Genomic DNA, 12,900 nt, shown 5'->3' on the forward strand with positions numbered 1-12,900 from the left:
TACAAACATACGCAGTTGTAGTGACGTCAGCGTAACTTGGCAGCATATACTTGCCAAGTAAATTAAGTTATTATGGCGTAGAATCTTATTGAGGTCAATTTCGTAACCTTTTTTGTGCGTATATTCTGACAAGACGTTAGGGAGAGAGGCGGAAATTCCTAAGATTTTTCTACAAAGTCGAAATGAATTAAGATCCATAAATGAAGTTCTAATATCAAGAGACCACTTTATCTGGCAAAACAGTGAGATATATGACCTGTCTGATGCCTGGACTGCCTGATAAATGTTTCAGGGCGCTATTAGATGCAAACCTCTCTGGATCGCTCTACTACAGATCCATGAAAAGGGCCGTATTTACTATTTATCAACTAAGACTGTCGCGTATCTCCCGATAACCATGCATAGGTACACTTTATTACTTCAATGTGTGAAAGTTTAATTTAGGGCAATTAAGGGCTAAAACGCTTTATTAAAACCTCAATTTGATAATTATGTAAGATTACTTTCAAATATTATGAAATAGGTACAGGTGGTTAGCGCCATCTAACGGAGACTACAGTTTGATGGGTAACTAAACCACCCTTGCGTGATATGGCGAACTTTTCAATGAAAGCACGCCCACTTCTATTGTCTTGGGTTCGATTCTGGGGGCAATCCAGATAAGTCTTTTGCGAGTATCTAAAAAAAACTTATTCGTGTAGTTATTTCGAGACTATAACATAATTAAATGAGGAGCCTGTCGCTAATTTAATGTATCTTATATCTTACTACTTAAAAAAACTCATATCATACATTTTCGATATTTTTTTATGGTGCACAACTAAAGAGACCATGAGAGCGTTGAGACCCGTTTCTCTATTTTAGTTAAAATACCATTTTTGGTGTTATGAATTTGAAACTGAAACAACATACCAAATAGTATGTCAATCATAAAAGTAATAAGGTACCATCTAGAAGGTAAAATAATACATGCAAACTACTTCTAACCTACAGATTTATCTAACTACATATGTATGTATGATATAAAGTACATAATAAAAGACATAATACACATTTATATCTTAGTATAATAGCACTATATTCTACATGAGATACTATTTACAATCAATGGGCAACAATTAATTCCTTATGTGGCATGGGCAGCTATTCTGTCGTTTTTGGCCTTGGTCCAAGCTTCTATGAGCTGCCTCCTGATTTCGAACGCAATAACTGACAGCGCCATTCCAGTGTTAAGACTGTCTACTCCTCTTTGGAGTGGTATATTAAGCCTTAAACCATTCTTCTGTGCTGCTAATCTGAAAAAAAAAAGATGTTTTAATTAATAAACGTGAGTGTTGCCAGTTAGGATGCTTACTTAGCTTTTTTAGTAAGTATTATTTAATTTTATTTTTAACAAAGAAATAAAGGATACATTCTTCCTATTACATCTGATGACTGCTCATAATGAACAGCAGTGCAAACTGTGGTTTTAGATAAAACTTCAGTTGGAGGCACAATCAGTATTTTAAGGTTGAGTTATAAGGAGGACTACTGTATTATCTTAGTGCTCACTAGTTGGCGCCACTGGCAATTGGCTGGACTGGACATTACTCTTATAGTGACCACAGTGAGTGCAAATGCGATCGTCGTACTACCGTTCAGAGTTCACTGGTTGACGGCACTCTTAGCAACTAGCAAGTGACAAGACCTTACTCTACAGTGGCACTAATGGTTATTGCCTAATACAGCTACACAAATATTTTGTAGCATACAATAATAGCTTTTTTAAATAACTTACTCATAACTGTTCTCACTGATCCCCTCAGTCTCACCACCAATTATCAGGGTGACATGCTTGAAAGAAGGAAACTGAACACCATAGTATGGTAAAACTGGAATATCCCCATCCTCTACAAGGTTATCTGAGGTTTCCTCATAAACCCTGGCATTGCTGTCAGCAATGAATATTGATGTGTCTTCTTCAAGCAATTTTGGCATCTCTTCCCACTCAACAGAGCTGTGAATCGGTAGTCGGAAATGAGCACCAGCTGCGCTTCTGATTACTTTTGGATCCCAAAGATCTACACAACCTGTAAAGCACATTTAGTTTATGTTAAAAAAACGTTTTGTACAAAAAAAGTATATTCTTATCTTATCTACTATGCATATTATGGTCATACATAGTATTTTATTCAGAATGTATATGGTAACATAAAGTCAATGCATAAAGCAGTGACCTCATTTTATACAAACCTTTAGAAAGAAGAACTTTTCCACACCCAGATCCTACAGCTACCCTGAGAATGGCTCCCAAATTGCCAGGTACCCTAATATTGTCACATATTAAACTGAATGGCAAAGGTTTTGATAATTGTTTTACATTCTCCGGTTTTGGCATTTCAAATACACCTGAAAAAAATGAGATTGTTATTTAGGGCATAAATAGAACATATTATTATTTATATTTAAAAAAGTCCAACTATCACATGCCTCAAATGAAGCAGAGCTTAAATTCTGGAGAGGAAATTAAATACTTCTTCGCTTTAAATAAAAATACAAATTCATGCTTATCAAAAACTTAATAACTCACCAAATATTCCTGGGGATGTCTCCAAGTCTGACCATAATTTGATCTCTTTGTAAGGTATTTTATAAAATACTACTCCTGTTTTAGGCAAAAATGGCCTCAAATTGTTTAAGTCTTCAGTTTGGCTAAATATAACATAATTTAATTTACATTTTGCTTCCAAGCCATCGACGATCATCCTCCAGCCTTCAACCAACACCTGTCCCATACGTTGTCTGTCTTTTTTAGACTTCAACTTCACAAGGAGATTACTATAAAATAAAAAGAGACATAACAATTTTTATATTGCTTTTCAAGAATATTTCAGTACTGTTAAAAAAAGTTACAACTTAATCACAAAAATTCACCACTTACCTAATCCGACCATCATTTTCTTTGAGCTTTTCGAAAATAATATCATTATTATCATCAAACACCTTTTTCTGACTAAGATAAAAGAGTCTCTTCTTCAATACTTCATCTCTTTTGGACTTAATTTCTTTGGGCTTCTTTTGAGGTTGGGCTACTTTAGGGGCAGCCTTTTCCGGTTGTTTAGGCACTTGTGGCTTATCCTCAAACTTTTTAAAACTTGAGGGATCCAAACTTATCACCTTCTCCTTCTTCAGATTAGGTTTACTTTCGGGCTCAAACGGCAGCAGAACCTTAGCCGGATTCCTGTTCATCCATCTAGCATATAATCTTACAGATCCAAAACTCGGCTGCGGCTTTTGTAATACTATTTGTGAAATAAGATTGAGAGCTCTAGACATTTTGATGTTAAAATATTAATAACCAAAAAGTCTGCTGAAACACAATGTTCGAAGAATAAGATTTAACAGTTAGGTACCTTTATAAAGTTTGTTTCAATTCCTTACAGTTGGTGACTGATTAAATACATAAATAATTTTGAAAAACACTTTTCATGAAAGCAACTGACACCATCACCACATGTTTTTCACAAACAACAAAAAACACTCGCTCCCTCTACTCCCCTCCATTCTCAGAAATGTCACAAATTCTGTATCACCCAATCAACACTCGCCAGCTACCGGTGTGTTTATTTTGTAAACCAATCATAAGCGACAACGGTAAAATATAGCTTTATGAAATGGAGTCGTTTTTAAAAATGTCAATGTTGTCACTGTCAAAATGAAATTCCAGAGGTGACCAACTATTATTTGGTTATAAAATATAATGATAACGAGTCTTAAAATATTTTTAATGGTACTTTTAGTTATGTATGTACTCCAAAATGGTGATCATTTCGATTTTTAGCTGTGAATACAGATTTATAGGGCTAAGAAATCCTTAATATACAGTCCAAAAATTTTTGTTCTATAACAAAAATTGACGAAGTTATGGCCAAATTACTAAAAAAGTTCACTGACCGCCCGGGAACGATGACGTCACTATATCCGATCCGATGCCGGCGTACTGCGTAGATAGAAAATATTTTTTTCTAGCCAAACTATCAGTTTTAGAGAAAAACTTGTAATGACATTTATTCATCAGAATAAAGTAAACTATCGATAGGTAATTTTTAAAAATAGAAATTGTGAAAAATATCGCAAAAAATCCATACGCTCATATGATTCAATGGAACGCGGAGACCCCTGTAATTTTTTTCGAAACTTAGTTATCTACACCATCTTAATCAATTTCGCAAGACGAATCGATCTGTCTAATCGCCTGAAAATTTTGCAAAATGTCAGTTACGTACTTACGTCAGTTAGAGAGGCAAGCGACGATATTTGGCGATTTATTCAAATAAAGCGTTCATGAGTGTTGTTATAGTCATAATAATAATATTATTATCTTCTTCTAAGTAAAATATAAAAATGTATAAGTATTAATTTATTTACTTCTAACAATAAGGTATAGCTGAGGCAGATACACACTGCCTAGGCTACAAGACATTGCTATGAAGATCATTTCGATGTACACGCAATACCTATCCGTTATTTAGTTTTTCTGAATTAAACCTACGTACCTACCTATCTTTTCGCCGTTCCCATGGGCGGGCCAGCTGCTGCAGGAAAGGACAGCATAAGCTGGGTATGACTCCCCCTCGGCCAGAAGCTGGGTATGACTATGTTTATTACTTAATATCTTCGTAAGTAATGGTCCGATTTGGATAATTCAAAAAGATATATCTTTCTTATGTCTTAACGATCGAAATTAATTAACTAGTTTTATTGAATTTTCTACAACAGTAATGATCATCATTATGCTCTCTGTATGCTGTCTTTATTTATAGTGAGTAGTAAATACGGAAATTAAGGACATCATTTAAAATTGTTATAAAATGAGACTGCAAGATTTAATTGGACTGTTGCTGACACATAAACCTTGTTTGAAATTGTGTCACAGCATTCACAGATTAATCACAGCACATAAGGCGAGCTTAATGCCATTCGTCATTCTCCTCCAGTTATCCAAAATAATCTTAAATACAAACAATAACATTTATTTCATTAAATTGTTGTAAACCTCTGAATTATGTATTACTTTTCTCTATGCTCTGAATAAGATTCAGTTTGACAGTGACAGTATTTGTTTTACCACGACCACGTGCCTTGAGTTCGTAGCTTCGTAGTTGTTGAAACCAAAGATAATGCATTGAAAAGACTATTCACATTTCACACACAGCGGTTAAAAATTCATTTGGGATACCGGTATTATGGATTATTGGTCGTATCAATTACTCAGAGCTCGTAATTTTGTTGCGCTCGCGATGCTTAATTACATTTGTGTATGGATCTTTTTTCAAGGGTACAATGGTTATCTGACTAAAACTAGTTAGTTATTATACCACTTGTTAAAAGTATAATCCTCAACTGATTTAAGTCGATTATTATAAAACGTGTTACCGGTATTATGATTGAACCGGTATTATAAATTTCGAGATTTTTCCATTGCATATCCATCCATAGATATTCTCTCTCATCCATCGACCAATCAGACATATGGTTTACTGTCAGTTTTATCAGCAGACATTTCGTCAGCACGGCTGAAAATCATTTGGATGCGTAATTACAACTGTGTTTATTTATAAATTGGCTAACAAACACTAGGCAAAATGGCAACGGGATTAAAACCTCGTGATGAAGAATCGCAACTTACTCGTTCCGATCTTGAAGTGATACAAGAGGCAATGAAAAACAAGAAATTTCGAGATTTGCTGGCCGATTACTGTGAAGAGGTACGTGACCCGGCGAATCAAGCGATCTATCAGCAAGAAATGACCCAACTAGAAAAAGAGCGTGGCTATGATGTTACTTTCATTAATCCCAAAGGAGGATATGTTATCAAAACAAGTGTCGCAGGCGACAGGAAAGCATTTATAAACATTTGTAGCAACGAAAACATCGGCAAACCGTCTTGCAAGGTTCAGGAGGTTAACGGGCAGAAAGGTATGAATTGGCAGCTACCGTACTCAATTATTCCTCCCCGAGAAGATTATGATCATAAAAGACAGCGCTGTATTATTTACGATGTCGTATTTCATCCCGATACCCTGCGCATGGCTGAGGTCAACAAACAATTCCGGGAGTTGGTAAATAAAACAGCCTATGAGGGATTACAAAAAACCTACAACATCCATTTTGATAGTAATAACTTCCGTTTTCCAAAGTCCTATTATAAAGGAATGAATGTTCCTGCTGTGATTAGAAAAGAAGATCCGAATTTCAAGCCACCGGTAGAAGATGAATCTGAACAATTATCACCTGAAGTACTTGAGAAATTGTACCCTCAGCGCAACTATTCTGAGACTGAAACTGCTACAAATGTACCTACTGAACCCCAAAAAGAGAAAAGAAAAACTAAGACTCAAAAAGCTGAGTTTAAGCATGCTTCTGATAATGGTTACACCATTCCAAAGTATATTATCAAACAACAGAAGAATGTTGATTTTCAAGATTACACCTATCACAAAGATTGTAAACAATATACAGCCATTCCGAGTCATTTAGTTGTTGAAGTAAACCTGCCACTTCTATCTTCAACCAAGGAATGTGCGCTTGATGTTGAAGAAAAATCATTGTGCTTAAAATCTGAGAACCCAGCAAAATATAAACTAGATATAACTCTCCCTTATGCTGTTAATGATGAATGTGGTAGTGCTAAGTTTGATAAAACCAAGAGGAAATTGATTGTGACCCTTCCAGTGCTAAAACAAAACCTGAATGATGACAACTCCAACTCATTAAAAGTAGACAGTGGTGTGGAGAGTGAAGAGAACTCTGGCTCACAGAGTGATGAAGATTCCAAGACTAATAGAATAGAAGAGCTATCTTCTACTGTCAATGAAACTTCTAAGATTTCTGTTGAAACCCCTAATCCTGTGAAGTTAGAGTCATTCTTGAAAGACTGCCTTGGGTATACACTACCATCATACACCCATAATGTATTAGATGATGTTGTTGCATTTACTTTTCATGTTAAAAATACTGAACCAGATTCTGTAAAAGTGGAACACATAGACAGCAAAGTCTTAATCAAATTCACATCCGTTGGGTCTGGTTTTGTTCCGGTACATTATGCTGCTATTATTAAGTTTGATGATTGTGTAAACTTTGATAATGTGACTGGGGAGGCTTGGGATAATAATGTTATTTTGCAGTTAGAAATTGTGGGTGATGCTCCCCAAAAGTTCCAAATTGGTTTGAGTGAAGATTCAATGACCAGTGAACATTTTGATATGTCTCAAATAACTAAGACATTCAAGGCTGATGTGCAAGTCTCCTCCCAAGATTCTAACATTGATTCACCAGTAATAGAAGTAACAAATTTGGGTTCTGAGACCAACATAGTGGTTTCATCAAATCAAGATGAGGAACTTGATGAAGGTGATGTTGAATCTCCTACTTCTGTTGATAAGGGGATAGTCTGGACAGATTCTAGCAGCTGCGAATATGGAGCCAAGAGTATTTTACGCAAACCAATGTCAATGAACAGGAGTTTCTCAGAGTCCAGTGTAGGTGACATAGCTTCTTCCATGGACTACATAAGTTCTGATTACATACCTGAAGAAGGCAGTCTGAAAAAGTCTGTTAGATTTAACGATGTTATAGCAAGGCAATTTTATAGGTATGTTTTGAATTTTATCTTGTTTGGATACTTTTGCTGTGAAGGGATACAGATGATAAAATATTTACGTAAACAGTGTAATCTTTCAGCTTATCAAAATTGTGCCATTGAACAGATATTATTAATAGCCTTATTTTGTTATTGTATGTAATAAAAAATATTTAAAATATTATTAAGAATTGACCTACATAAATCTACTAAAACCTCATCTTAAGATGCACATACTGAAATTGAAGTTTTATGGAATTGTTTTTAACAATGCATGTTTATAATTTTCAGATACAACTCATCAATAGAAGGTCAGAAAAAGAAAAACCAGCGAAAGAAAAGTAAAAAACGTAGTCAAGACCGACGCCGCAGTGAAAGCGAAGCTGAGGATGACATTACAACTTCAAAGGTATGATATTGACTAGAGATTGCAAAATCCGGATTTTTCTTAAATCCGGTTTTCAAGATTTGTGTTACGTACAAATCCGGATTATCCGGATTTTTCGAAGTGGGTAAATTTTTTAAACCATCAATTTAATTTAAATAAAACGTAGTTTTTTTCAAAAAGATGTAAGTATTTGAAGAAAAGCGTTTTATTTTATTATCGCGCATGAAATTTATTCCTCTTTTTTTCGGTTTGCGCTACAAGCTTTCGAAATTATTTGAACCTTGCATTATTTTTTTCGTTTTAGTACAACTGCATTTCAGAATAAAAACTTGCTTGTACCTATAAAATATTTTTTTTATTCTTCTTGTCGTGTCGACAACAAACCTACACAGCGTCAGCCCAAAACTCCACCACAAGAGTGGCGTTATCAGTAGCCTTCATTAAATCTTCCTGCTTGCAGTTGTTTGGGCACGCAGGGCACGACATCATGTGCTTCGTCGACTGGGGAACAAAACCACACTTGCACTCCAAGTTTGATCCATCCAAGAATCCCCACCTTTTCCTTACTACGGCAGACCTGTCCGAAGTCTATAAAGATTTCCAGGTAGGCCAGGGAGCTCATTTTTTTTATTATAATTTTATTTTACACTTTTAAGTTGTATTTCAATCTCAGGGCACTGGTCATTATTTACGACCAAAGTGCTCGGAAAGACGAATCCAACGAACTCAAACTCTATAAGTTTCTGCCGTTTCGGTTAGGAGTTCCTATGGCCAACTCCTGACTTCATCATCAGGACCCTGAACATCATCTAGCACTTAAGTGCTTGAAAAGACAAATCCAACAAACCCAAATTCGATGAGTTTCCACCGTTTCGTTTAGGAGTTCCTATGGCCACCTCCCGAATCCATCATCAGGACCCTGGGCATCATCTGGCACTAAAGTGCTCGAAAAGACAAATCCAACGTACCCAAGTTCGATGCGATTCCGCCGTTTCGTTTAAGAGTTCCTATGGTCACCTCTTGACTCCATCATCAACCCAGCTAAATTGTCGGCGGTATAGTCAACAACCTGTTTAGAACTCTTTTAAGGATTTCTCCACAATTACCCCCATTCTCATACAATGACATTTCGAGATGAATTAATGTAAGCAAATCGGATCCGCTGGGTGAACTTGATGGGCGAGGTTGAAGATATATCTTCAATATATCTCTACTTACACTTGGCCTGCGGATGAATATGGAGAAAACAAAGCTTATGTCCAATGTCCATGTTGCGCCCTACCCAGTTTCGGTTGGGAGCTCAATTCTCGAGATTGTTGACAAGTATGTCTACCTCGGACAAACGATTCAGCTGGGTAGGTCCAATTTCGAGAAAGAGGTCAATCGTCGAATCCAACTCGGCTGGGCAGCGTTTGGGAAACGACGCAACATCTTTTCGTCCAAAATACCTCAGTGCCTGAAGACTAAGGTCTACAACCAATGTGTGTTACCGGTGATGACTTATGGTTCGGAAACGTGGCCTCTCACTGTAGGCCTTATACAGAAGCTCAAATTGCACAGCGTGCTATGGAGAGGGCTATGCTCGGTGCCCGTAAACGAATTAAAGTCGCTGACATACTAGCCCGACGGATACAAGCTGAAGTGGCAATGGGCAAGGCACATAGTACGCAGAACTGACGGCCGATGGGGCAGCAAGGTTCTGGAGTGACATGCAATAAATAATTTGAATTTGAATTTGGCCACTCCAAAACTCCGGCCGCGTACCGGAAAACGCAGCGTGTGACGTCCACCCACAAGGTGGACCAACCAGGCAACATGGAAAGCATTGGGGGGGCCTATGTTCAGCAGTGGACGTCCTATGGCTGAGATGATGATGATGATGACTTACACTTGCAAGGGATATTTGCCGATTTAGCTGCTCTTTAAAACTCGGCGATATGGTGTTTCAGAATCAGCGTCTCGTATAAAACTTACTGGCCGACCAGTGCCGTAACTAGCCTTTTATGCGCCCGGTGCGAGAAATATAAAAAAATGTAACCTTTTTGAATAAAAAGTAACCTTCTACGGGGTGCGGGGGGGGGGGGTGCGGAGCGTGCATGAAACAAAACTAGATACTGGTCTGGTCATTTCTGCGCCCCTCCAGGGTCTGCGCCCTGTGCCTGGGCACCGCTGGCACCGCCCTAGTTACGGCACTGTGGCCGACTAGCGAATTTACTTACGCATGCGGCATGACGCGTCATTGTGCAGGCACAGTGCAGGTGTGAGTGTTGTGCGACGAAGTGCGGGTGCGTTCAATCAAAACTTCGCTTGTTTTGCATCCATGTTGCATTCAATAGATATTTTGGTTTATGATTTTATGATACAATTTTTGGGGTAAAAATATTCGAAAAAACCGGATTTCAAAGTCAAAATCCGGATTTTTTTATAGCCTCAAAATCCGGATTTTTCAGATATTTTCGAATTTCGAATAATCCGGATTGCAATCTCTAATATTGACGGTCGTAATAAATAGCAGCAAATGTAATATTTAATCAAGTGTATTGAGATGTGTAATGTAGCAATATGTTTGCACAGCATAAGCCAAATACACCATGTTGTAGTTTTTTTTACTAGAAGCATGTAAAGCTTGTAGAATAAAAAGTTTGAGATATTTTTTTAAATATACAATTCTTACAAGTGCCGAAAAACAGAAACGACGAATTGTAATCAATCTTCATTATAAATGCGTTTTCGCGGTCCAATTGTCGAGATGTTTCTTATTAGGATTATAATGAGAATTTATTTTTTTCAGGTTTCCAAGCCCAGATTGAAATCTGTTCTAAAGCAGAGGCGTGACAGCGGCCTCGCCGATACTTCTGATGCGGAAACTGAATGCAAAAGTACACCAGTGTACTCTGAACCTTATGACATTGCCAATGTCACTGATAAAGACATCAATAATGGAAATGCACCAATAAGTTCTATGTTGAATATTATTGATAACAAACATCAGGGTGAAGGGTCTGAGCCAACCATATGGAAATCGGACAATGATAATCCCAGTGAAAAAAATACTAAAGAAGATAGTAAAAAAAATCGTGAAAAATTCACCTGTGATAACATCAAACATAACACCGATCTCTACAACCCTGATAAGTTAAACAAGGGCAAATACTTAGAAGTTTTGTTCAAGAATGATCTCATATTTGATTTGGACATGTGAGGTTTGCTGTTTACTTTAAATTATACTTTTCAAAATATATTTACAGTACTTCAAACTGCATTAATATAGTTAGAATCCAGTGGACTTTATGTATTTCTTAGAATTATGTTGTTTGTATTGTGAAAATATATTATTATCATGTATTATTTTTCTTTATTTGCAATGTTTGTGGCAATAGTTTTTCTTTGTCATGTTTTTGAAACATATTTATAGTGTGTTCAATTTAACGTCAATTAATTGTCATGAATATTTGTAGTGTCTGTGTGTGCATGGTATTATAAATTCTGAAAATGCACATTTTGTGCAAAAAAAATCTGCTAAATAAATATGCTCATTTTAGACAATATTCTTAATTGAAATGCATTTGAATGGTACAAACTAGATTTATGTAATTACTGGTAAGAGGTAGGTAAAATTTGATTGAAACTAACTAGCCTAATTTTAAATAGTATTGTAGAATCACACACTATTAGGTATTTTGCACTAAACATATACACACTTTGAAAGTAGAATATATTATTTTATTGTAACACTATTTGTTAAATCTTTTGTACACACTGAATGTAAATTTTTACACTAAATTATGGACTCATGGGTGTGAGCGGTGTTTACATTTTTTTGAATCTGCTAGTCAAACTTAAATACTGGTGTCTTTAAATTATAAATTGGATGCAATATGTATTATCAATAGAATTTACGCAATAATATTGTGTCTAAATTAATGAAGTTTCGTAGAAAGCCATCAAATTTACAATTATGTAACAGTATGTACACTTTATATGATGATTAATAATTTATCAATGCAACATTTGCCATGCAACACTTTTAGTGCCTTTTACAAATGAAATTATGAATGCAAAATCCCAGTGAAATGTTTATGGGAAACAGAAGCTGTTGTCATAAACAATACAATTGTTTCAGTGATTTTTATGTAATTTAGAGAAAGAATGCTAGAATTTATGTTCGAGTAAAGTTTGAAACTTTGTTTATTATTAAAGATTGTGATTTGTGACGTTAGTTTTAATATAAGAATTCATGAAGTACATTGATGTTTTATTATACTGGCTGCTGTTAATTAGTAACTACATTGACTAACGTGTTAACTCTCGTACAGCGGAACGGGGGCAGTATTGAGAAAAAATACCTGCCAAACATTCAAACTTAACTTATTTTTAATTGCGAAAATACTTTTTTTCAATACTCGATTAGGGGCCATCCATAAAGTACGTCACACGAATTTCATGATTTTTTGACCCCCCCTCCGTCCTTATCACAGGTGGTCACATTTCTGAGACCCCCTCCTCCCTAGTGTGACGTCACACATGTTTTGCAAATTCACATCGAAAAATTATTAAATTAACAGCAGTTCCGAAATTAGTTTTATTTCCATTTAAATTAAGTACTTTTTTTATGAAATCAACACTATATCAAATATTTGAAACAATTGAAATGTGATGTCACGAAACTTAGGACCCCTCCCACCCCTTGTCACACCATGTCACACTTTGTCAACCCCCTCCCCCCCTCTTTACGTGTGACGTACTTTATGGATGACCCCTTACCGACTTATTTTTTTATACCTAAACTTATTCATTCGGCAAAATGAAGATCCGAATAATAAGTGGTCGACTTTCTTTTCTTACTGATTTTAGAGAACATATTTTGCCAGCTATTATAGCACGTAAT

General features: G+C 36.1%; 2 protein-coding genes across 2 annotated transcripts; one reads left to right on the forward strand and one right to left on the reverse strand.

Annotated features, from left to right (window-relative positions):
• Positions 1-1,045: 1,045 nt before the first annotated feature.
• Positions 1,046-3,707, reverse strand: LOC114361707 (rRNA methyltransferase 3, mitochondrial). The gene is made up of 5 exons (XM_028316843.1): positions 2,921-3,707; positions 2,570-2,817; positions 2,233-2,388; positions 1,778-2,069; positions 1,046-1,295 (listed from the first exon to the last, which is right to left on the reverse strand). Exons 1-5 carry the CDS (start codon positions 3,313-3,315, stop codon positions 1,127-1,129), a joined length of 1,260 nt encoding a protein of 419 aa, XP_028172644.1. The 5' UTR covers positions 3,316-3,707; the 3' UTR covers positions 1,046-1,126.
• Positions 3,708-5,306: 1,599 nt separating this feature from the next.
• Nop17l (PIH1 domain-containing protein Nop17-like) lies at positions 5,307-12,255 on the forward strand. Its single transcript, XM_028316828.1, has 3 exons — positions 5,307-7,636; positions 7,916-8,033; positions 10,804-12,255. Exons 1-3 carry the CDS (start codon positions 5,625-5,627, stop codon positions 11,212-11,214), a joined length of 2,541 nt encoding a protein of 846 aa, XP_028172629.1. The 5' UTR covers positions 5,307-5,624; the 3' UTR covers positions 11,215-12,255.
• The last annotated feature ends 645 nt before the right edge of the window (positions 12,256-12,900 follow it).

The sequence above is a fragment of the Ostrinia furnacalis genome, unplaced genomic scaffold, assembly GCF_004193835.3.
Source record: "Ostrinia furnacalis isolate ACB-3 unplaced genomic scaffold, ASM419383v2 OfSCF5921, whole genome shotgun sequence".
NCBI classification, from domain to species: Eukaryota; Metazoa; Arthropoda; class Insecta; order Lepidoptera; family Crambidae; genus Ostrinia; species Ostrinia furnacalis.